This window comes from Falco biarmicus, chromosome Z, assembly GCF_023638135.1.
Source record: "Falco biarmicus isolate bFalBia1 chromosome Z, bFalBia1.pri, whole genome shotgun sequence".
Lineage (NCBI taxonomy): Eukaryota > Metazoa > Chordata > Aves > Falconiformes > Falconidae > Falco > Falco biarmicus.
In genome coordinates, this window is record NC_079311.1 from 1,231,368 (window position 1) to 1,257,878 (window position 26,511).

The 26,511-nt window shown below is 38.5% G+C and overlaps 1 protein-coding gene across 4 annotated transcripts in view; it reads left to right on the forward strand.

Annotated features, from left to right (window-relative positions):
- The window catches only part of MSH3 (mutS homolog 3), a 113,134-nt gene that overhangs the window by 44,559 nt on the left and 42,064 nt on the right, over positions 1-26,511 (forward strand). For 3 of the 4 annotated variants that reach the window (XM_056323951.1, XM_056323949.1, XM_056323948.1), the window contains exons 11-14: positions 4,949-5,033; positions 5,567-5,676; positions 16,584-16,716; positions 25,427-25,614. In XM_056323951.1, coding sequence (XP_056179926.1) covers positions 4,949-5,033; positions 5,567-5,676; positions 16,584-16,716; positions 25,427-25,614 — 516 coding nt within the window. Of the gene's footprint in view, positions 1-4,948; positions 5,034-5,566; positions 5,677-16,583; positions 16,717-25,407; positions 25,615-26,511 lie in introns of all 4 variants that reach the window. The other variant, XM_056323950.1, reaches the window with a different exon arrangement.

Genomic DNA, 26,511 nt, shown 5'->3' on the forward strand with positions numbered 1-26,511 from the left:
AATCCTGTTGTGAGATGTATGTCAGGCTCATGGACCATGTGAGAGGTGTGCCAGGCAAAGGCTGTCGGAGGCTCATGGATCTTCTGCAATTCTGCAGGAAACAGAGACGAAACACTTCCATAGCGCTGTAAAGCAACTTAAAATTCCCCGGAGAATTCAGGCCAGTGAGCATATACTGGTGAGTCAGTGAGCATGAAGTTGGAGTTGTGAGACAGTTTTCACTTACTAATGTGACACAGATCTGGATGAAAAAGACCTATTTGATAGGAAGAATGACCAAAAAATTCCTCACACCACTGTACCTTCTTTGGATAAACACTATTCTCCCAGCTGAAAACTGCAGCTCAATTTAATTGTAAGAGTCATGAAACGTCGCCTAAGTTATGAGAGATCATCATTAGTGGGGGGCAGAAACAAGTTGTAATATTTAGATGAAGGTTTTTAATCCACTCTTTAAGATCCTAAATAAAGCAAAATATTAAAAAGAAAAAAGGAATTCGGCCACAGCAGGACCTGGGATATGGCCAGACTGCTTTAGAGCACTAGCAGCAAGTAAAAATGGAATTAAGAAAGAATGATACAAGCTTTTTTTAATTGATGTTTTCTCATACCTTTACACACTGAGAGCGCTTTATTGGCTTTTGACAAGTCTGTAGACATCTAGGAGAGGTTTTCAAATACAGCTGAGTACACAGTTTTGCTTGAAAAATCACCATTTGCATAGCAGTTGCTGAGGAAATGTCTCAGTGTGTTTTAATTTTACTTACATGTTTTCCAGCATATTTGGGACAGAAGAGGCTGTAGTTCTCAAATGTTGTGATAGATGAAATAAGGAGTAGTGATAGATGAACTTCAAGAAATTGCAGGGAATGGGAGAGCCAGGTATCTTTCTGAAGGAGGGGATAGCTTTGGGATTGGAGTACTACCAGCAGTGAAGATAGAAGAGGTAGAAGTGAAAGAGGACAGGGAAAGGTTAAAATAGCTTTGAGGGAGAATGGGAAAGAGAAAGAATTCAAGAAGAGGAGAAGCGCTTGATTGTAACTTATGGTAGGGGTGGAAAGGAATTGGCAAGATAAATTAAGCGAGAAGTCAAAATGTAAGTTCTTCCACTTAAAATGGTGGACATCCTTGAATTTTCAGAGGAAATGTTACAGAAATTGAGAGTATGGTGTTTGTAAGGCTTTCATATCGCTTGGGTGCTGATGATGTCAGAAACCTAATGTATACAAGACAACACATAGGCTTATTTATGCACTCCAGCTATGAGAAAGGGAGTACTGAAATGTTTTGGAGAGGTTTCAAAGTCAGCTCAGGAGCATAAGGGACTGAAAAGGAAAGGCATGGCTTTCAGGCACTAAGAAGAGGTGCTTAGCGAAGGATTTACCATCTCTTTTGAGACAGCAGAAGAAGGGCAGCAGGTGACATCTTGCACCCTGGACATCTGGAGCTTGTAGGAGTGGAGCAAGGAGGGCAGGCTGAGAGGGCAGACATCTGGGTAGAATGAGGTTGCAGGCCCACTCTTTGGAGTGAGTTCAGTGGAGAAAAAGATGGCAAATTCAGGATAAAAACGATGGAGGTTATTTCTGGTTTTTGTAAACCTTCCCAGGGCCTCTCATTTCTGTTCATGTTCTTTGGTTTGTATTTCTCAGTTTTGTTCCGTGTGTGTGTGTGTGTGTTTTATTTTGTTGGCAGGTTTAACCAGAACTTGCTGGGCTCCTATCACATCAGGGATCCAGATCAGAAGTTCTAGCCCTGTGGCAATATTCGCTAATGAATTTGAAATTGGTTAATCAAATACACAATATAGTCAGGGTTTTATGTCCCTTGCTACTGAGACTGTGGTAAATGTTTTTCATACCTAAAGAAAGCTAATGCTTCTGAGAAATAAAGAAACCTGGTTTTACTCCTTAAAGCTGAATAGGGGTTCCTCTAAATCTTGTCTACATATGTAGGTTTGTTTTGTGGTTTATTCACCCTTAGAAGTCCCAAAGACATGGACTCTAGAGGTCTGTAAAAGGTAATTAGGCAAAGAAAATATGCTGCTTAGTAGGTTTTCGATACAGTGCCTTGCGGCTTTGCTCGGAGTTGTTACGGATTTGCAAAAGTGAAGTAGTTGAAAACTACTGATCTGAATAACATGCATTCACTTGGGCTGGTTTACTGAGTACGAGGTTATATATAATATATCCTGTGGAGAAAAGGACAAAGAACAAAAAGTGTCCTTCAGTGCAAGCTTCTTAGGAGGCAGAATCACAGAATCATTCAGGCTGGAAAAGACCTTTAAGATCATTGAGTCCAACCATAAAAATAACACTGTCAAGGAGATCCAGTTTCACAGGTAACATGAATGAGGATGTATATTACTGTCCTAAAGCAATCATAGTAACGCTTTAATACTCATCAAGCGTGGTTCTACTCGGAAAAGTCATTTTATGAGTAGAAACCTGTTTCTCATGAGTATTCCTCAAACATTTCCTAAACCTTACTAAAAGCTTGTGTTTCTTTTTGTTTCTTCTTCTCATTTTCCGAGTCCAGATAGCATGATCCTACCTTGCCTTGCTTCCCAGTAATGAACTTGTCAGCTATTTCCATCACTTTGTGTTTTGTGCTATTTAAGTATTTGAGACAGTTGCAAGTCTGTTCTTTGAAAGTCAGGTCACACTGTCACCTGCAGAAGGAATTACGGCATTGTAATCCAGTTGAAGTGATTTTGAAGGGTCATTTTTACTGATGTAGGAGGTGGCTGATAGCAGCGTATTAGAATTTCTCACAAGGAATATGTTAACACCCTTGGTGCAAAACCAGCACTGACAGTATTTGTTTACAACCTTCTTCTTACGCCATTTGGTCCTTAAAATCACTACAGAGGCAGTCTTTGTTCACATTTTTATCAAGTTCTGATCCCAAGCTGAAGGAAGATGAGGGGGTGGAAGCAAAACATACGCTATGCTGTGACATCGGGAATTGTTGGTTGGGCATATACTGCAGCTGATCTTGGCTATTATTCGTATACTCTCAGCTCTCAGTTACCAGGGTTAATAGCAGGGTGGAATAACTCAGATAAAGAAAACACCTGGATAATATAAAACACATATAATTTATGCTGTGAGAACAAGTTTAGCATATCAGATTCTAGAAGAACAGTAAATATACTCTGCAGTGGAGCAGAGTTAGTTGTCTTTAAACAATAGGAGAGCAAGCTTGCTGTGAACAGAATACACTCTCTGTTTAGTGCGGTGAAGCCAGGTGAAGTGGGGAAACACTGGAATCAGTAAATCCACAACAGTGAAACCGTGAATGAGTGACTGAGGGTTGACGGAAACAGCCAAAAGCATCCTTTTTGCTTTTGGAAAGAGGTGGAAAGGCTTAGGTCTTAGCCAGCTGGGTGTAACAGATCGTAGGCTTGAGTACTGGGAAATTGAAATGCAGCAAATGGGGAAACTGCAGTTTAGGCAAATCCTAGATGCAGAAAAGGAGTTTTTGGAAGAGTGGGTAGGATTTGTCGTTGATCATAGGAATTGGGAGCCATACAGAAATCATTCGTATTTAAGTTTTGCCAGCATCAGCAGTTGTGACTTAAGATAATACAAGGAAGTATTGTTTTGTTGCTTGTAATAATTGTGTACTTTTGGAAAGTGCAGCTGCTTTTTGCCTCCAAGGTTTTGTTTTGCTGGTCAACTTTGTTGGTTTCTGGGATAGCACACTAGAGCAGAGTAGTTATGACTATGGGTTCAGTTCCGAGTCAGCTGTAATTCCAAACTATTGTTGAATTTCTTGAGGACGCTCAGTTGAATTGACCTTTTTTGTTTTTTAGTATTCTGTGCAAAATACTTCTGATTTGACCCATTTTTTAGGAATAAATTTGCTAGCAGGCCCAAACACCTGCATACAACATAAATATGTAACTTTAGTTTCTGAATATTTCATGTTTCTTAAAGTTGTAGTACTATACAACAGAAAAGCTTGAGCATTTGAGTACTCCCCCAGAGAGTTTAAAATTGAATGCACTGAAAAAAATTCTGAAAAGTCAAGAAAGTAGTTTTAAATCCTATCCAGCAAGTCGTTCTGTTTAGTCTAAAACAATAAAGTGTGTCCTGTATTTTGTGCAAGGGGCAGTCAGCAGTATGATTAACAGAGACAATCATGACTTGATTTGTTATAAGCATTTACTGAGTATCTTGCATGTCACTTCATGGTCCTGACTACCACAAGTGTATGTTTAAAACTGAAATAATTTTCATATTGAATATGATTACACATCTAATACAATTATTTTATTAACGTTGATTCTAAACCAACACAACCTTTGGATTGGTCTCATCCTGTTCTGTTAGTGTGTTTCAAAAAGTCAAGTAATTGTAGTCATGGTTATTTCGTATTAAAAGTAAAATCAAATGATTTAAATATACCCTATTTGTATTTTCCTAAAAAATTGCTAACATCCTGTTTAAATGTGTAGTAGTAGTAGTAAAAAAAAATAATAATGTATTTTGATACACTGTTTTGACGATAAATTGTGTTAAAAGTCTGTTCCACTCTTGAAGTATTAATTCTTAGGCCTTTCCCTAATACTACTGTGATCATAACAGAACATTAACAGAAGCACCTACTTTTTCAATTTCATCATAAACTTACGAAGGGGTACTTCCTTTAGCCATTTAGTGGATCAGGATTAGATAGAAGAGCTGGATTTTTTCTTGAGCTTTGTCAGAGTCATTGTAGGAGACTGGGAAGTGAGTCATAAATCTTGTTTTCCCAAGCAGTAAATTAAAAGAAGTTACAAATGTTCAGGTTTTTTATTTATTTGGATAGGTTTTAATTTCTTACTTGGATTTTTTTTTTTATTTTGCCTAACTAATGAATTCTCTAATGTGAGAAACTTGAGAGTGTTTCACTCTTATGTCTGTGCCCATATTTAAAATATAATGTATGAAACTTCTCTCCCCAGCAATTTCAAACGGTTGTCAAGTGAAACTGAATACATGACAATTAATGGGACAACAATGAAAAATCTTGAAATTTTACAGAATCAGGTAAGGGCAAATGTAATGTTTTTTTAATAAATGCTGAGATTTTCACAGCTGTGTGACACACTGTTCCTAATGAAGTTAAGTTAGTTCGCAAATCTCACCAAGAGGGTTTAAATTATTTTAAATGGGATCAAACTGAAGGAGCATTATTTTTTCAGAGGCATAAATGAAAGTTAATCTATACTGGCTTTTAGCATGAGTTAAGAACCTTATTGCACTTTGACTAGCAAAGAACTTACCTAAAGTTTGAGTTCTTGAGCAAATGCGGTCAAGGGGTATGACTGCAATAGGGTTTGGTTTTTCTTTTGTGCTGCTGCACAGACCTTTGTCTAAAGATTTTCTGGCTGAAGGAAAAACATACTTCAGTGTCTTATGACTGTTGGAGGTACTTCAAGGTGTTGTTGGTAAACAAGATTGGTAAACAAACATGCAGTTGCCGTATCTTCAAGCCTAAATACAACAATGTGATGAAGATCCTTTCCACTGTATCATTGATTGGTCAGTTAAAAATGATTATGCTATCTTTATTGTTTTAGACTGATATGAAAACAAAAGGAAGTCTGCTCTGGGTCTTGGATCATACTAAAACTTCCTTTGGACGTCGAAGATTGAAGAAATGGGTAACCCAGCCCCTCATGAAATCCAGGTGAGACAGTTTTTTATCTTGGGCGAAGTATGTATTTTATAATTATGATGTTGAGTATGCCCAGTATATTAGTTTTTCCTGAAGACCTGAGATCCATAGTAGAGTTTACACAGGAAATGGTACAATAGAAGACGTGGACATTATATATAGGTTTGAAAGAGTTACACAGCTCTGTTTGGGCACAGAACATCTGAGTAATTCAGAGTAGTAGGTCTGGAGCAAATTAGAAATTCCTCTGCAGATACCAGATTGAATACCATGCTAATGCTGCTTTTTTCAGACAGTGGGTGAGGGTTACCTGCTATTGGAGGATGTTTTATTCCTAAACTTGCCAATGAATGTTTGATGTCTGTCTTGTTTCACATGTATTTGCATCCTTAATATATTTAATTTGTTCTGAAGTAGCTGTGGATGTTTCTGTTATCCCTGTATATAATGTATTGCATATGAAAGTATTTATTTTTATTAGTTCTGATATGTGATGATTGATTGGTCACTCTTGTGTGTTGAGCTCTGCTTTATTAATTAATGCCTTATAAATGCTTTAATTTGCAATACTATTATGCTTGTCTTTACTGGTGTCTGTCTTGAAATGGATTCCATCTTTTCTGATTTCTCTTTGCAGGCTGTATTGGAGTGTTGTACTTGAATATGTAATAAATAACAGTATTGAGTCCATGGAATGTTTGTTGCGTACATTTTAAGTTTTTTTGGATCTATTCCTTTGTGCATTCCCTGAGCACTGTCACTGTAGAGTTTACTTAATTGTCACTTTGTTCAGCTATAGCATACAGAAATTGCTTTTAGTTTGGATATCTAAAATTTCTCCATCTGTTTTACGCCTGTAAATATATTAAACATTTTTAATGCTTATTAGTTTTTTAAGAATTTTAAATAGTGAGGTTGCCAATGTACTAGTGTCTTGCTGTTGCTGTTAATTTACAAATGTTTCTATGGAAGCATTTTTTTCCCTTGGTCAAATGTAGTATGTTAAAGCACTATGCACTATACTTATGAAGTACTGCTGCTTGATTTTCTTGTTAGCCTTTTTGTAAGGATCTTTTCCCAGTAGTGTAAGAAAAGCGCATAACTACTTTTTCCCTCCTGTTTTCTTGGTTTAGAATATTGGAGACCTTTTTTGTTTGTTGAAGCCATACTGGTTAGACTTTTTCACACTGCGGTTTCTGACAAGGATTTAATAAGTTGATTTCAATATGCCTGTTTTAAAAAAATTCCTCTGATAATAGATTTCTATAGATCTTACCCACTTCAAGAAGACTTTTGATGTAACCATCCTAAATAGTGTCAGACATTACAGAAGTTAATTATGCACCTTGTGTTCACTTTAAAAGTGTATAGATAGAATATCTGCGCCAATTTATAGAAAAAAAGTGAAATAACTTTATTTCTTAGTTCCTAAGTGCCTTAAAGGTTTTTGGGAATTGTTGGTAGAGCTGTCAGCTGGGGGAGCCATAGCACAGCTCTGGTCTGGTGTGGTGGCCCACCGAGGAGGGGTGCCTGGAACCCATTTTGCTCCCAGATGATCCCGTATGTGATGCAGCAGGTGAAATACCATGCAGCAGTAAAATAGGCAGAGATCTTATTCAGACACAGATGATAGAAAACTGCTTGCCTGAGCACTTCAGGCCATCTTAACCAGTAATTTTAGTTTGAATTCTCCCTTTGTCTCAGTGCAGAACCAGCTTTACAGTTTTGGTTTCTTCTCTTTCTGCTCTGCTCTTTGCTGCTTTTAGGATTGACACTTCCCTTTTTCAGCCTTCTTTCTCAGTATGGAAGGAATTTCCACAGTTGGAGATGGCAGTACACCTCAGCTGAAGCTAAAAAAGTTTGTTTCTGTGCATTTCTCCCTTTCAGACTCTTAAGTTGTAATTTCACATACTTAGTGCATCAGACATTCGGCAGTATTGTTTCTAGTAATGCATACAAATGCACTTAGAGAACAGTCTGTGATTGTAATTCATTCACCTGTACCTCCTGGAGTGACATTTTCAGAGGAAGTAAGATTTCTGTACTGCATCTTTTCCAGTCAGTGGATAGGTGCGTTTCCCTTGGCATATCAAAAAGTGAGAGGGTGTAATTACTGCTTTATGCCTTATAGTTGAAAATTACTTGGGTTGATGACTAAATTTCCAGGGGAGAAACTATACACTAGGTTGAATAAAGGTAGAATGTGTACAGACAGCTCATTTGGCAAACTTGAAGGTACCCGTTAGATCATTGTTGATGTAATACATTTAGAGACTTGCAAGAAAAGGTTAGATATATGGGACTGGGGGGAGGGGGCAAAGGGTTAACAAAGAAAGGTGTAATATCCTCACTTTACCTAGGTATACAAAGATGATAAAAAATGTGTGAGTCACTGAGGACTGGGCTTTTTAGGGGGAGTCAGGAAAGTAATCATTTTTTGTAGGAGTTATATCTTTGTCGATTACAGAAGCACTGTCTCGCCTAGCCTATCTTGCCCTTGAAATATGTCCCATCCAGTGCCTTTCTTGCCTAACTTCTGTGTGGGGAGCAATGCTGCTTGCCCCGCCTGGAGTCCAAACAGAATAGACAACTGTGGAACCAATACTGCATTCTTTTCCTCATTGACTATTAATTTGTGTCTGTGCCTTGCTTAGTGGTTGATTCTTGCACAATTTTTGGGAAATTTGTTTTCTTGAGATCAAACAAACACTTTCCTCAACCTTCTCAAGGTTGGCTGGAATTGAACAGAGTTCAAAACTGACAAAGGCAGATGCCTAGCATAATTATGTGGAGAATACTATTGTTTCCATATTAGATCAGGCTGTAAAGCTAATAAAGCGGTGACTAGGTGCTTGAAGCGGAACTTAAGTGATGGATGTATCATGCTGAGCAATTTATAGCTGCTGTAGGGGAATGTGTGGAGTTCCATTCCTGTGCAGAAAGCTCCGTGGCCTGTATGTATAGAAAGCATTGCATAAGAGAGATTCCACCCACCTCACCCCCCGCCCCAGTCTTTTTCTGGAGAGGTGGAATATCTTTCAGATATCAGTGGGTGGACTTAATGAAGTGTCATTTCTAGTACTGTAGCCAGGGAGAAGGTAGAGACGTTGCTATTCAAGTAGAAGACAACCTGGAAAATGCTGATGTTTGCCTATGTTGCAAAAGTGCTTAGTTTATGAGTTAGAAGACTATCTGGTGTAAAATTTTAAAAGCTTAGGTCTGGTGGGGTGGGTAACTGGAAGTGATAAAATGTTTGTTGTGTGTGTGAGATGCGCGCTCTCTCTCTTTGGGGTAGTATCTACTGTTTTTTGAGGATGTTTGTGATTCGAAGGAGCTTTAAAAGACTGAGTGATCCACAAGTATCTAAACTGTTTCTTTAATATTCTGTTGACTCTCTTATTTTTTTTAGTATGTTATGTATGATGTACGGAAGCTAATGTAATGAGGTTAATGATAAGATTATGGAGAACAAATGCCCTAAACATAAGAGTTCAGAAGTCATGCAACTTCCAGCATGGAAAGCTTCCCTAAGGCTTTGCGTTGACTAGGCTTTGCCCTTGGCAGCCAGTGTTGAAGTAGGAAAAAAACCCAGCCCCCTCACCCATGCACACAACTTCGCACTATGTTTTGGGGATAAATGTGTCAGTTCTGGTGTACTGCAAGCCAGAGAATATGCTTAGTGTACTGGAGTAGATGTAGAGCAAAAAATTAAGAGCCTCAGTGTGCCACTGGAAAAGAGTGGTCATCAAAGGTTTCATCAACGTCCTGGGCCTCTGCTGTAACAGAGAACTTGTGAGATAAAATTGTGCAATGCCCACCCCACCTGGAGGCCCAAGGTCCCTCTCCCTGATTTCTGCGCAGACCCTGAGCTGGTGGCGAGGTGTAGCCAGCACAAGACTTTGTTTTCTCAGCATTCCCAGTACTGCTGTGATCAGCATACTGCTGGTATCTCTGGTGCTAGGGTGGTGGAAAAACGCTCAGGACAGAGAATTTGCTCTTAATTCTTCCAGATCATTAGTAGTTCAGAAGCATGGAATTAATTAGTTAAGAAGTATTCCAGACCACACTGAGTACATAGGGATGAAGCCTCTTTTTGGGTGCCACAAGGAGTATCAGCAAATCAAATGCTTATAGCCTTGTTAGGATGAGCTCACTTTTTTGGTCCCAGACTCATCCCAACCTATCACTGTATTTCAGCTTTACTGTGGTATGGTTCATCATGTCCTTGGCTCCAAGGCACACTGTTTGCCAGAGGTGAACATGGGACTTCAGTGGCTGGAAGTCTCTCTGTAGATTGTCTGCATTTAATTGTAGTCAATTTGTGCTAATTAAAAGTTAAAGCTGATGTTAAATCTCGCAATAAATAAAGTAAGGACAAAAATTGTATGTATTTAGAGAGTAGCAAAAAATTTTTTTAGTGTTTGCTTTGCAGGCTAGAGAAACCAAATTATTACTTATGTCTCAAAATAGGTTTTCCACTTTTTTTCCAGTGATTCTAGTGGCCTTTGTGCCTTATTTCTTCCAGGTCTGGATGAGATGATGCTTGTATTGAGGCTGAATCAAAACCTTGTAGGATAGTAACAATAATTACTATTAGTCTGAATATACTTTGCCTGCAAGAGCGTAGAATGACTGTAGCTTTAGGTAATTCAGAACTGCACAATTCAGAACTGCAGGCAGTTTCTTATCTACCACTAAAGAAGAGAAAGAGTATAAATTGGCGTTACTAATGCAATGTGACTTTTATTTGGTGGGTGTGTACTGTAGAACAGGGAAGAAGAGGGTCCCTTTATAGTGATGTTGGCAATGACATGTCTTTCCTAATATAAAAATAACTTGTTCCAAATCCTCTCACTTTGAGTATATCAAGTGCTGTTTTATTTATACATGTCTACACAAAGTACAGTCCTAAAGAAAAGTCTTCCAAGTTTGACTTTGTCTTTGTTCCCATAATTATAAGATATCTCGGCAGTAAAACAAACTACCTAAAGGTCTTCAAAGAAACCCATCTTAATTCAGAGTTAAACTGTTTGCCATTTGATACCATCATCATCCAGAACAGTAAAAGAATCTTCTTTTACAGCAGTGATTTAAGAATAAAATCCATCCATCCTACCACAGAATTTCATGGGCTAAATTTTCCTCCTAAGAATAAAGATTTTATAGCATCAGTGCCAATATAAAATGCACAAATGCAGGTTACAGCATATGCCTGAGATCTCAAGAATGTTGTAGTAAAGAAGAAAATTGCGGCATCATCACATGGATTCATTCATTTTTGCTAGCTGTGTTTTGGTATGATTGAATGCTGTGTCTAACTCCTTATAAATGTAGTAATCAGGCATTCATTCATTGGCTGAAGTAGCTTACAGTTCCCTTTTTTTGGCACAAATAGCTGAAATATATTGTATACGAACATAAACAAAAGTGTTTGATTACCGAGTGCATATCTTACACATTCTTTTAACAGATGCAAAGACAAAGTTTATACTGCTTGTATATTTCTGTTAAGTATTTGAGATCCATTCAGGAATATTGTCGTCTTATGGCTGCGTGTTTATTTAGGGGAATGTTGGACCTCTCTCGAGGGGTATGAGACATTAGGAGTTTTGAGAGTAAATTACTCTCTCCTTCATATAGAAAAACAAGTGAACAGATCCAGAAGGATGTTAAATTTTTCTAGGTTTCACTTAAATTTCACCCTAGTAAGCATGATATAATTACCCTAGTTTATACTTTTTCATTATTGCTAATGCGTAAAATTACAGCAGTCATAGTACAGTTTAACAATTCATGATTTATGCCATAAGGTTAGCCACATTCTAAGTTAGCCACCTAAGTAAAAAAGCCAGAGATAGACTGTTTTTTTTGCGTGCTTGTGCTTTAAAAAGGCATGCACAGTTGATGGCATGGTTGATACACAATATTGGTTGCATAGCGGTAATTCTAACACAGCTTTAGCTTTTGATGGCATTAATTGCTTGTTATGAGTGGTCTAAAGCAGAAAACACTCTGTACTATTTTAACATGGCCTTTAACTTAAATCAGCTCACATGCAGTCTTTGTAAACTGTGTTCTGAAGGAACGTCAAGGAAAAAGCAAAATGTGTAAGACAAAATAGAAAGCAGCAGAAGTCAGAATGGACTTCACCTTGTCCTGTGTTTGAAAGTGGCCGGTATCAGAGGAGAGTATGAGGACAGGGCACTGGGTGATGTTACCTCCCAGGAGCGCTCTCCCAGGTTCCAAAGTTCAGGGAATTCCTCAGACACAAGTGATAGCCTTGTGTATCTTGCATTTTCCCAGTGTTTAAGTAATAAATTTTATTTCTTTAAAATGCTGTAGCTAGGCAGGAGGCTGCTAGGCTTTGGTCTAGGTAATACAGTTAGGAAAGGAAAGCAAGTTTCATTTTTTCATACCCTTCATTATATTTTTTAAGGTGTTGAATTCTTCTGATATTTTTACATATCACTGTGGTCTCTAAATGGATTTAATAAAATTAATTTCAATTTTATACATTCACTGTACTTGAGCTGTGTCCTTACCATGATGAATGAACTCATACTTCAGGTGTTTATTGTAAGTTAAGAGACTTCCGTAGAATCTGTATTTATTTACCTTGTATAAAAATAAAACCTCATATGACTGAAAATTTTGTGCAGTTCTTAAATAGCAATTCCAGTATCAGTTTCAGTCTGCTTTAAATGTATTGATAAGTTATCACATCTAAATATATTAGGTGTGCTTCACTAAACAAGGGGTCAGCAGATCTGTTAGCACACTAGCAACCAGCAATCCTATTTAGATTCTTAAGATCTTCAGATGTTAATTCAGTGCAGTACATTCATATCTGCAGCCTTCTGCTTTGTCAAAATAATTTTTAGTTCAGGATTCAAATATCTTCATAGCTGCTAATTTTCTTGTTCACGTATCTTCTAGCAGAATACTGCAGGGGAGTATGTCTGGATTTAATTTCAGGTCGTTCTTTTAAATGACTAGAATAAAAATTTCTGCAGTTAGATTTTTGTTATGTTTGAATACACTGCAGCGTGATTTCAGTACTGTATTAATGATGCCATTGTTAGATGGACAGTATGGCAGAAGTAAGCTTATTGCTTTTAGTCAACTGACTTGTTACATTATTTCACAGAAGATTGTTTAGAAAATTGCATAAAGCTCAGATTGCTGACGTGGTTTACACAGATGGGAAAGAATAGGTTAATAATGCACCTAAACAGAGAACAAAGTAGTAGCCAGTTTATAAAATGTGAGACAGTTTCTTAGTATAAACTGTTGAGTTTCTTTGTGTATTGTTGGATTCAAATTTTTAGTGGTGGAATTTTATTTCAGCACATGCAGATTAGAAACCCCAAACTGTACATCTGATACACTGAATAACTGTGCAGTGCAGAGTAAATTTCTTTTGAGGTGGTTTAAGAACGGATCAGTATAATATATTGGTGCTCAACAAAATGTTTATTAGTAGAGTTAAATATTTAGAAGTTTAAAAGCATGCTTTGAAATTAATCATCTGGCTGTTTTTATCATATCTCTTCCCTTCCTCATGCACATCGAGTTGTACGTAATTCTTCACTGGCTTTTGGTATAGGAAGCCCACTATATTTTGTTTACAGGTGGAAAAAATGGGTCATTTGATACTGGATGCCTTTTCCTGACCCTTTCTTATTTGTAGGATTAAAGTAGAAAAACTGTATGGATGCTTAGTTTTAGATTACTGGAGCTACAGTAACATAGCCATATGTGAGGATGATTAAAGTGCAGATTAAGCTTTGAAGGGACGAGGTTTTTTAATATCTGCATCTACTTTACATATTACTGTATGTTTTTGATGGGCCACATAGATATAATCATGCTGTTTAAATTGACAGTGTTGTGGAACAGAATTTGCTGCTTATACATGCCTTTTATAATAAAAATACAGATTATTTTCTTCTTTTCTGACTTAACAGATCAGTACTGCTTCACAGGAAGGAGCGTTCCAGCTTCTCAAGTACAGCAAATTTTAATTACTCTTCCTGAAAATGGAATTCTGGCTGATGATGCTGACCTTTCAGAATTTCAGTGACTGTTTGCTAGCTTCAAAGCTGCATAGGCAGGGTATTTTATTAGTTTGTCGCTGATATTAACATGTCTCAATTTCCTGTCCATTATCCAGCTGTAGTTTACAGCGCCTCACTAATTGATGTACAAAGCTTAAATCTCAGCTGTCTTAAATACACTGTGTGGAAGCCAACAGCTTGCTCTTTGGTTATTTGGTTGCGTAACTTTTAGTAACCCTGCCAGTCTACACCAGATACGTGATTGTGGCTCTTAAGGGCTGGATTTGAAGCTCGGATGTGTTTTGTGCTGAGAACAGCCCCTGTAGGTCTGAGCAGTTGCACTGATGGTAGCTGCGGCCTGCTGCTGTTACTTGCAGGTTGCCTGGCTGCCCAGAGAAACAGGAGAAACATTTTAATTTCATGTGTTTGTCATTGCTGGAGGAGTGAAACGATGGTAGGGAAGAAGGTAGCCTTATTCCTGCAGCAGGGCTGCTAAGCAGAGCCTCCAAGTCTGACATATCTGTTTTCTTCAGGGCTAGGAAAAAGCAGTCTTTCAGGGCAGGGGAATATTTTGGGTGCTGTGGTGTGATCGGAGAGTCTGCTTTCCAGTTCAAAGATGAGAGTGAGTTTCCCAAGGTGCTCAAGGTCAAGACAGCAGAGAGTCCGTCCCCGTTTCATACAGTGGCTGTGGAGGAGTGCATCTACCTGCGCTCCAGGTTGATGGTGGCAGCTGGGGCACTGCAGATCCTGGCGTTGTACAGCAAGGCTGCTCTGGCAATAAATGTGTGTCATTTGTGGCAGATAAGGGGATGGTTTTACTGTTTTAGTACAAAGCAGTATGTCACTGAAAAAATCCTGGCACTTAAATGCCATTAGATTTATGTGTATCTGAATGCACATCCAGTCATGATGTTCTGCCTTTCACATACAGTGTAATAAAATGTCAAGGACTCTTAGATTTAGCAGTCTTTGGGGCCAGAGGCCTCTGCTGCCAGTCTGTTGTAATGTCTGCAACCTGTGGAGCTGCCTAATGTCATAGATTTCCTCATGGACAGTATTTGTTAGCAGCTACAGTGACAAGTGGCACGGCAGTTCTGCAATAAAAGCCGTAGGCCAGACGGGCAGTCTTCCCTGAAATTCTACATTTCGATTGCATCCTTAGTTTTCATCCCTTTGTGCTGGCTGAGCTTTAAGCATCTTGTGGGTCCATGGGAACAGATGTGGGCTGGGCTGTACTTGTCTTGCACGCGTTTCACCGGTACATGAAGTGTCAGTATCAGAAGACCGCTTTCTCCTCAATCTGAAGGGTGGAAGGACACACACAGAGAAGCATGGGGATCTTTGAACTTTCTTGTCTCAGGAGGAGAATATTGTGATAAGGCTTAGTTGTCATTCTGGAAGAAAACACAAGAATTTTAAAATAAGCACTGGGATGTCTTGAGGACTTTTAAAATTTGTTGGAACATCATGTTTCAGATTCAGCCTTACTTGCCGGAAATTTCCTGAATGCCAGCTGAAGCCTTCCAGTGTGCCAGTATCCACAGAGCATGCCCAGGGGCACATTCGTGGGGGACTCTAGGGAAACGCGGAATCATAGAATCATTTAGGTTGAAAAAGACCTTTAAGACCATTGAGTCCAACCATTAACATAGCACTGCCAAGTCCACCACTAAACTGTGTCCCTAAGTGCCACATCTATGTGTCTTTTAAATGTATGATCTGGAACCAATGTTTTTTGTTGTGAAACCTCAGCAAATCTTAGCACAGCTTTCACCTGTTTAACTATTTTGTAGTGCACACAGTTACCTCGGAGACAAAGTCTGGACATGGAGAAGCTGCATTCAGAGGTGCAGCGCTGTTCAGCTCTAACACATCTTTCACTGCTGTCGTACAGTGAGCTAGCTAGTTTTGCTCTATTTCTTTGGGGCGGCATGCACCAACAGTGCTTTGGTTCACTAGCTCCCAAAGATAAACTCCTAACCTGTATGATTTGGATACACCCGTGTACCCCTGATCTCAGTCTTTTCCTAGAAAAGCAGCACTGAGGCAATCTGGTTGCACAAAAAGCACAAGTGGAGTTACCTTAGCTCTGCGATCTACAGCCAGTTCGTGGATATATTGGAAGCTGTAGCTGTGCTGTTAGAAGCAGTGTAAATCAAGGTGAATGTTGACAGTAGGTGGTCCATTTAAAAACTCTTCCCTGACAGTGGCTGTAAGAAAGGTGCAAATAACTGTAGAATTGTTTCTTCACATAAAAAGATTTTCCTCACTGATTGACTTAAGTTCTGAAGTATGGAGATTAGCATTACAGGATTGGGTTTGGTTTTTTTTTTGGGGGGGGAGGAGGGGAAGCCAAAACCCCAACACGGTTCCGATTCATGCAATTACCAGTTGCTGGTCTGGATCAAGAGTAGAGGGGCAAGATGGTAACCAATTTCTGTATCCTGTTGGAATAAAGTACGCTGCATAGAATTAAAATGTAAACTCCCCCTTCCCCTCCCCCAGGTACTTGTCTCCAAATTTAGGGTTAGATATTCAGGATTCAGTGTTGCTGATATCATGCACCACTAGAAGAGCATGTACACATGGGCACTGAAGTGTGTATTTGACTGTTTTGAGCATAGAGGGGATAGTGAACTTATATCCAGGATCTATCTTGCATATTGAATGAAAGCCCAAGATTCTCTGCATTTCTTAATTCTTCTTCTTACCTACTCATGAAAATGTGGCCTTAGTTAAAGGGTTTTTTACAATACCACTACCACCACAAAGGAAAACAAAGGAAAAAGTTCACTAGTTATATGCCTTCCCGTAAGAAAACCACAAGTTTTATTTATTGATCTTATGCTTATTCATTTACAGTGAAATAAATGCCCGACTTGATGCTGTGTCTGAAATTCTGCTGTCAGAATCCAGTGTGTTTGGCCAGATTCAAAATCTTCTTTGTAAGCTGCCAGATATAGAGAGAGGCCTCTGCAGTATCTTTCACAAAAAGGTATACCAATAATTACCCTTATTATTTTCTAAATGGCATTGTTCTATCTTAATGTACTTCATAGTTTTGCATGTTTGTTTAAAATTATTTTCTTCTTAGGAAGACCAAGGCTGACATAATAAAGGGATGCAAGTTTACAAAAATTATTTTTGCCTTATGGTAGAATCTTATTTTACTTGTTATCAGTGATATGCTGATAGCAGAAATGTCTGAGTAGAGTTCTAAAGTGTTGTATTGTTAGGACTAACAGGAAAAACGTCTATAGTACTCATGATTTATTGGCTAGATTCCGTGAAATGGGATGGCACAATAGGTCCTTGTGCCATGAATTATTTCCCTTTAAAACAAAGCATTGCATTCTTTATGCTTATCTAAAATCACATTTGGAAGTGAAACCACTTGGCTGTAATTAGCGGTTTTCAAATTAAAGTTAATTTGTTTATAAATTCTGTAATTTGAATCTCACACATTTTAATAAGAATCATTTGCAATGAGACACTGACAGTTCTTAGTTGAAGCAGATTAATGTGCTAATAGCACCTTGTGCAGGACTTGATGTTCTTTATTTTCACATTATTTCAAAACCTTTATTTTAGAGGTTTTGACACTTTGTTTTAGATTTAGGAATAGGTGGGTAGAAGGAGAGCAAAGTTGTAATTTCTTTGGATGGTACAGCACAAAGTTTTCCTCTCCCTGAAAATCTAAAACTCAGTTCTTCTATAATTCTTAAAGCCCTAGTGTGTTGCAGTGCTAGGCACATGGGAAGACTTGCATATTTCAATGAATGGATACAGAAGTCCCACTGTAATGAAGTTTACGAAAAGAGGGAGTGTGCACCAACTTCCCCATCCTCTAAAATGTACTGTATCCACATAATACAATTGTTTTTTCAAAACAACTGTCCAGGAATTGGATAATTCACTTTCTAATGGTTTAACTCACTTCAGGTCGAATGATAGTAGTAAAGTTTGTAGGGGTACTTCTCTATTTCACAACATCCAGACAATCCTCCACTGCTATCCTGTGCTTCCCTTTCTGTTGTTGTTGTTAGGGTTTTTTTGTTTGCTGCTTGGTTTTTTTTCGGTTTTTTTGTTTTGGGTTTTGGTATTTTTAACTACTCTATCCGCTTCTTCCAGTGCCCCTTCCTGTTGTAGGACTGCTGACCCTTCTCAGGTTTAAAGCTGGCATTTAGGTGGAACCATTCAGAGACCCTGAATTTTCATGTTATTTTTGGAACAAGGTGACAGTGTAGTTTGTGTTAACAACAGCTGCTGTAGTTTGATGGTATGTTTAGTGAATTGGGTGTTGAAGCTGCAGGAGAGGAGTGCTCCAGCAGAATCCTTAAGAAGGGTAAATGAGGGGGTAAATCTCCAAGCATACATTTCCCCTTTGATGAATTAGCTTGCCTTGGTAAAAGTCTGGTTGTCCTCCATTGCAGAACACTGTGGAGAGTGCCTGAAGCACTCAGTAATCCCTGAAGGTCTTTAGGAGTTGAGGAGGTGACAGTGTTCCTGAAAGACAGGGTCTGTTTTAAATAAAGAATCAAAAGCAGATTTGGGAAACAGATTCTGCATTCTACACTGACAGGTGAACATGGAGCCCAAAGAAAGGTCTCTGCAAACCAGATATATATTCAAGAACATGGATAAGTGATTTTCAAGATATTTTTTTTTCAGAATATCCAGTGAATGCTGCCATTTCAGTTCCCACCGTAGGAGCCTTTCCAGTTCTGTTAATTCCAGGTGTCCGTCTCCCGCATGTTCAACATGAGGTTCCCTGTAATTTCATTCCCATTAAGGGTTCCAGAACTCTGGGTGGAGTGCACTGATGGCTTCAATAAAGGAATATCCTTGTTAATTCAGTGTCCATTGCAAGAAAAATAGGTGAAAATGACAAGTATTTCATCCTCCAGGCCCTTTAGACTGCTTTGATGTTAGTATTTGAGGAAATACGTTTCATGAAGGGAGACCTCTAAACTGTACAGAGATGACTGGATTGCCTCAGTCATTCCAAACATCTTTCATTCAGATCAACCACTGAAGAACTTTTATTGTGCAATGCACTTTGCCCTAGTAACCTGTAGCGGAGACAGAAAAAATTGTAAGGCAAAACCGATGCTCTGTTTGGAACCGGCTTTGCAGGGCAAACAGCTATGGGACTATTGGGAACTATGGAAGTCAGGGGAGCTATTCTGATAAATAACATCATTGTGTATTTTCCTGGTCTGACTGCTAATTATTTTTTTTAACAAGTTTGCTTATGATTCTTACCTGGTAGCATCATTCAAATCAGCAATTGTTAATCTGAGCCCCTACAAGTTCTCATTAGCCCAAACCCAAACCACCAAAGACCATTGCTGATCTATCCCCGGGTATGAGCAATCTGGAATTAAAACAGCATTTTTGTAGTGGTAGTTGGGTGTCACCTTGGAAGTCATGTTACCAGCTCCAAGTTTGCTGCAGCCTGTGAAGGGTCTATGGGAATGATGGAGACAAGAGAAATATTACTGTTGCTATGAAGAGTGGAATTAATACAAGGACTGGTGGTTCTCAGTTCCCTGCAGCTCCAGCACCTGACATTTGGCAAGGCACAATATTGCCAACAGCGGAATGGTCTTACCCTTCTCTCTGGCGAGAGAAGAATGGCTGGAGGTGAACTGTTTGAAGACTTCTTCCTGGTGTTCGGAACTTGACTTCAAAAGGAAACTGAGAGACAGGGAATTGTCAAGAGTTTTGCCTCCAGTGCCTGGAGCTGATGCAGAATTAGGTCTTGCTGAAAGACACATTGGTTCAGTGATGTCCATCACCACTTCAACTATGCCCTTTAGCTTGGAGAGAGCCACCAAATAATAGAACAAAATTTAGACCACATGCATTTCCTTTTGTGATCTGCATCTCAGGACAGCGAGAAATATGAATGGCAGGACCCTGCTTCTTTGTCTCAGTTAGTGATGACTCTTTAGCCTTGCCTTGGCTTGGTGTGCAGAATGGCAAGAGAGGAGTCAGAAACCTATGCTTGAGTAGGTCTAAAAACCAGTACAGAGTAAACATGCCATCAGTACTTCTAAACATGTGTCCTACAGGGCCATTCTGATGTTGCTTGCTGTTTTAGTGCCTGGTTTCATGCCGTGTGTTTCAGAAGACAAATGTTTATACAAGCTCGATCCATAAATGTTTATCTTATTTGTACCCTTTGCTCAATAAACGTTATTTTTTGACTAAAGCTTAGTCACCAAAGTGGACAGGAATCATAACAATTGGTCATTGAATTTACAGAACAGATTAAAGTGAAGCTGTTTCACTGAGCTCCTACCAAGGAGTGAGGTCAATAGTGGAACCTTACCAGGTCATGTAGAGAAATGTCACTTCTGTTTGTTCTGTTTCTAACTTCAACCACGGGTCCTCCGTTGTTCAGAGTTCCTCGCAAATTGCTGCAGTTGGGAAGATGAGTTCTGAATCACTCTGGAACTTTGCCCACTTACCAGGGCTGCTCACCTGTGCAAAATAAAGCAGGCAGTTGCTACAAGGAAGATGTTTGCTGCTTGGTTACCTGCAGGCTCCCTGTGGGATTTTCCTTTCAGTTTTCCAGTGAATACTTCACTACTTCACTGTCATGCTCAGACTTCTCAGAGAAGGGTGCCGCTTAGCTGGGTGCTAAGTGTTTAAAATCTTTACATAAGCTTGTCAACCAGAATGATGCTGGAACTGTGCCTTTCCCTGGAAGGTACATTTGATACTTTATTGAACATGATGTAATTTTCAGAAGATTCAGAGAAAAATACGGTACTTCTGATTTTTTCTCTCTCTTATTAAATCAATACCTCTTACATATGCTCAGGAAATTACTGTTTGTATAGAGTGTTTAAAATAAATTCTCCCCATAGCATAATATATTGTTGACTTCAGCCAACACATCCTGGGTTTTTTTAAAGTTTTTTCATCTATGATAGCAGTGGGCACATCTTGCATAACTATACTTTTAATCTTTTACAGAATTTACATCACAGGTGTTTTTAGATTTGCAATACTAAATGCTGATTTGAGCGATTTGTCCCCCGTTAAGGTGATTAATGTCATAATGAGGGGACATAGTACCTTAAAATTAAAAGCCTCATTTTTTCTTAAAGCAAAAATAGTATGCTTGCTATACTAAAAACTTAAAGGTATCTATTAAATTTAGAAAGGAGTGCTAAATGTATGCTACATTTCAAGTCCCAATTTTTTTATTTTAAATGCTTTTAACTTGGAGTGGTCAATGGCTGTCAGCTGTAGGTCTCTGTGGCTCCCTTCTAGATCTGTTGGAAACAATTCCACTAATGCAAACAAGGCTAAATTGCTTTCAGTGTTGTTCAAAGGGTGTTAGATCTGGCATACTGCTGTGATCTTTCATGCGTACTTCTCAGTGGCAACCATACTGCTTTCAGTACAGTTTGATAAACTGGTGGTTGAAACTATTTTTCGGCATCTTCTGAGGTTTGTCAATTCTGATGTTATTTTTCTAGTGCCAGAGAAGCTGTAGCTATTGACGGCATTTCAAAATTAGACTTCAAAAATAGCATTGAATAAGCTTGTGAGACTCTTCTGTGAATGCACAACTGCTGATCCTGCTTTATGTAAACCATTTTTGCTGTATTTTAAAAGCTTCTAATTTATACCACAATTATATATCTTTTGTAAGGTTAATTAGGATTTAAATGGAATCAGTCCCACTTTAATGGAGGGCAGATTTTCAGAGTCATTTTTATGCATCTGTTCCAAGTTATCTGTTTGCTTAGTAAATAATTTTTGCAGTAGAGCCATGACATTTTAGACGCAAAGTCCTGCAGTGTTGCTAAAATCAAGCCAGGGAAACAGTAATACTCTGAGTAAGCACAGAAGGGGCATGTTTGCCCTCTTTCTTGGGAATGCTGTGTTTAACAAAGTTGTTTGCAGTAAAGCATGCTGAATTTCCCATTCTTTAAAGGGGCTGTAGACTGTAACTTATAATGGAATCAAATAGGTTTTAATTCCTTAAATGACTGTTATGATGTGTAGGCTATCAGAGTTGCTGTGAGAAGCTTCAGCATGTTCATTAAGCACCCTTTGAGAAATCTCATGATAATTTCAGGGTTGTTCACTGTATCTTTTGCACACAACCAAAGTTGTTTAGTTTTTTTATCCCGCTGATTCTTTTATAGGTGATGCTGCCTTGAAATCTAACTTCCTCCCCTAACTGAAGCCTCACCTTTACCAGTCTCACCACCATTATTGATGAACACCTCAGTCAGGTGTTCTTATGTATTCTTAAAATCTTTTCCTTTTTCCAGCCTCATAAAGATAGTGTACTAATTAATTAAGTCCCTATTTCGTTCTTTTTTTAAAAGAACAATTAAAAAAACAAACAAACACCACTTGTTCAACTGATGTATTTCTTATGGTCCATATTTGCTCATTCTTCTTTTCTGGGCATTTTCTCCTATGAATCACTTAATGCTGTCTGTCAGGGACCTGCTTTGCAATTTCATGTGTCAGGGCTTCAGCCTTTGCCTTCCTGAGCACGTTTTGTAGTCAAGGGAAGTCTTGCAGGATTTTATTCTTTATCTGCATCAAGGCTGACGATGATGATGCAGTCAGTCATACTGTATTTTACTTTGATATTGAGCCCATGCCTGGATTTATCATTTGTTAAGTGTTTCAGACCCTTCCTTTGTGCTTTGACTTCAAATGGCATTGACAGATTTACTGCTTTATTATTTTGTTTTATTTTGTTGTCAGAGCTTTTACGAGATAGAATAAGTAAATTCTAGATTATCAGAAAGATGCTGATAAATTGCAGCAAGTGCCTGGGAGAACCAAAGTTTTCATGAGGCTGAATAAAGGATTGTTTATTAAGAAAGATTAAAAGAGTATAGTTTGCTTAAATGAATAATCAAAGGAGAACAGAAGGTTTAGAGATATTTGAAGGGTGTTAACAGCAAAGGAGGAGTTGAGTTAGTGTAATACAAAAGAGCAAAAATAAAGAGATAAAAGAGATACTGGGATTGACTTAATAGGATGGAAATTTAGGCTATCTGATAAAACTTTTACTTGATGATGCTTACTAGTTTATGGGTTAGTTTCTGAAAGGACCTGGTAGGAATACAGTTTCTTAGAATAGAAGGGCCCAAGAGTAGACAAAAAGAAACTGATGCAGAAAAATTGAGCAGTTGCAGGGAAACCACCTAATTGGGTCTCTTCTGTCCCTAACTTTCATGGATCTGAAACAAAGATGAACTTAGCTTTTCCAGGAACATTCAGAATGTAATCTCTCTGGCCTTCCTGAATGTCATGAAATACCATGGTTAAATTGCATATTACTTTAGTCAAGTGTCTTATCAACCTTGCCTGTTTGATATGGCAAGTTCAGTTCTTCAGCACGCAGCCATGCTTCAGGTTACTTGGAGAGTATCTATCAGGTACTGGCTTTATGACAACTTCAGTTACATTTACATCTGCAATTGAATTGATTTTAAATACCCAGGACTGATTTTTCTTTGATTTTTGTTTAATATAGCATTTATGATAAAGCAAATCAGTAAACACAGCAATTAACCTTATGAATTACTTTCTTTCTGGCCTTATTGGTGTCAGTCACTTAGAACTTCCAGTGTCCATAGTAGATTTCCAAGGCCACAGGTTTAGATTTATCTTTATTCTGTGTTTATACAGCATGGAGACTACTCTTCCGTCACCGGTCACAGTAGTGACATGTATTTAGTGAGAAGAGGGCTAGGGCCGTAACTGGAGCATACCTTAATTTATCATTTATGGTTTTCAGAAGGTTACTTTCAGTTGGTCTTCATGTTCTGAAGGACTAGTAGGCATTACAGAGTGAACTTATTTTGGGGTTTATATATATGGGGAGGGAGAGAAAACATTCCTTTCCAGTTCAGCATTTTTGTTAATACCTGTTTCTGTGTTTGGGTACAGAAGTTATTTGGGAGAAATAACTACAGTGTAATAGATGATAGAATTGCCTTAGTTCTTGCATATGGGTGTGGGAAGGAAAGAGAAAGAAAAATTTACCTCTGGGGAGAAACTGAAATAGAAGAAATGACGAAATAAAAATGCAGATGTGTTTTGTGAAATAGTGATTCATTGAAGCCTACACATTCTGTAATCAGTGTTGTACTGGTCACCACAAAATACCGACCAGAAATTTAATTCTAGACTGTATATTGCCTGGGTAGGAGAAAGAAAGTATCTAGGAAGAGAAAGATGCAGCATATAAAGAATATCACAGTAGGAGCATTCAGTGTATCCTGTTCCCTTCCTTGCATCCTCAGATGAGGACGAAAACCTGTTTTTTCAGTGTTGTCGGTTGACCAGTGGGAGGAGTTCAAAAGACTGAAGAAAGAATGTTTCTACAGATCAGCAAAATACGACAAAATATATATCAGCATAATTATTTATGGACATTTTTTTCCAAACCTTCTGAAATGACAGTGTCCTGGAGCGCCACTGAATTCAGCATGGTTTGAAGGCATTAAGTGTCTCATAGGACCAGGTTTCCATTTGGTGTACCACAAATACAAACTTATTTCTGTAAAGACCATTTCAGAATTGGTATTACATCATTTATAGGTGAGGTATGAGAGTACCTTAGATAACTGAGCAGGGGGTGGGGGGTGTGGGGGTGGGGATGGTGATGTAGGGTGTGTGTGCCTGCGGCAGGGATTAGAAGTGTGGCAGGAGATTAATTGTTTTGTTATGAGTTGTTAACTGCTGCAGAATCCTGACCCTGACCACTAATTCTTGAAAATGCACTAAAGGTAGCAAACTATGCTGACACCGAAGAGCACCTAGAATCCAACAGCAAAATATTTAAGCTGCATTAGAAGTAATATTAATGGTTAAAAAAGAGAGAGAGGAGTATCTTTTGCACAAGTCACTGCTTTTGGTGAGAAGCTGCTTGAAGGGAACCAACATGCTCCTACTCTGAATATCATGAAGCAACTCTGAAAGTGCTGTGTGCTGTTGGCTCTGATCTGGGAGATTCCCATTTGCTGATACCCTGGCTAACTGCCTGAAAAAGATAGAAAAATCTTTAGTAACTCTGTGGTGAGGAGAGGATGTACGACAAAGATGGGCTAGTATGTTCTTGGTCTCCTCATCACATACACCTCGGAGTAACCAGCTAGACTCTGAAGTTGGCAGTAGCTACAAGCAGCACTTTAAACAGTGACTGCTGGCTTTCTGTGGTTTTTTTTCCCCCCCGTTTCCTTTCTGTGTTCTTCTTCCAAGACTCTCCCTCTCTCTCTGACCTTGTCTTTCCAAACCCTCTTGCCGAAACAGCAGCCTGGGGGTTCAGGTGACAGCGCACAGATGCACAACCCCATATGGACAGATCGTGGTACTCATCACTTACTCAACCTGCTTTTTTGCCATTTGTGCATTGTTGGCCCATTTTTCTGCTGATTGCCTGCTGCGTATGTGTTGCACATCTCCATCCAGCAACAGTAAAAATGGAGATCAGCTCTCAACTGCTTCCTAATGACAACGGTTGAAAAATTAGTATACTTTATTAATTGGGAAATGTGATAAGATTATGCAGCGGTGTTATAGTCCATACATTATAATTGTATTTTGTCTCATTTTCAAAAAGCAAAAGAACCTTTAGGATTTAATGAAAATATATTGTAATGATTTAGAGTAATAAATTGTAATGATTTAGATATTGCTTCCCTTCTCAGTGTTCAACCCAAGAGTTCTTCTTGATAGTCAGCACCCTGTCTCGTCTGGACTTGGAAATTCAAGCTCTAGTTCCAGTCATACATTCTCATGTGAAAACTCCTTTATTACAAAAGGCACTGTTGGAAATCCCAGAACTTCTCTCCCCAGTAAAACATTATTTAAAGATCCTTAATGAAGAAGCAGCCAAGTAAGTAGAGATAAAATAGATGAACCTTCTGTGCCTTACAGGCTTTCTGACTCAATGTATTCAGTTGTGCAGATTATGCATCCTGTTTTAATACAATTTAATTATATATTTTTGGTTTTCTGTTTATGTATGTACAGGTTGCTTATAGTTAAAGCACAGGTTGTTTTCTACTGCTTATATTTTTTTAAAATTAAACTAGGCGAGCAAGTATTTTGTCTAGGATGTGTCTGCCTCAGGCTGAATAATTTTTTTGAAAGTTTTTCAGCTGTTTTGTGGAATGAATTTAGAGCAAAATATGTTTTGCTCATGTTAATTTGTTTAACAGCTTTTTAATTATTTTTTTAAAATGGAGAAGGTATTCCTTTTGAAGAGAGACTTGACCTTTAGCAAAGTGGCCGCTCTGCTGTCAGGAATATACCTTTTACTATTTTTGAAAATTACTCAAAGCCTTGCATGCCCCCCTTCCTATTTTAAAAACGTCTTTGCATGCTCACTGATGGCAGAAAATACGAAGTTTAATAGCTGTGAAGATTTCATTGTAGCCTGTGTGATTTGTACCCGCTCAGAGCATTTCTGGGGTTAGTGCCCTGTTTGTGGACTCCCTCTAGAGACTGACTAAACGAGCACTTACCTCAGCCTCAGGCTCTGTTTTTATGTGATTACACTTTTCCCTGTAGTTGCCTTCCTGCAGTCTTGGAGAGGTAAGCTGAAAGTATGGAGGCTGTCTGCCCTTTCTTGTCTCAATTCTGTACTTCATTGTTCCAAAAAAAAAAAAAAAGTAGACAAAGGGAGAAGATGCTAAACTGGAATGAATATGCATTATAAGGGAGAGTGTCTTTAAATAATTTGTTGTGTACTGTTTCTTCTGAAGAATTGCTGCCTCCATTGTTACCCCTA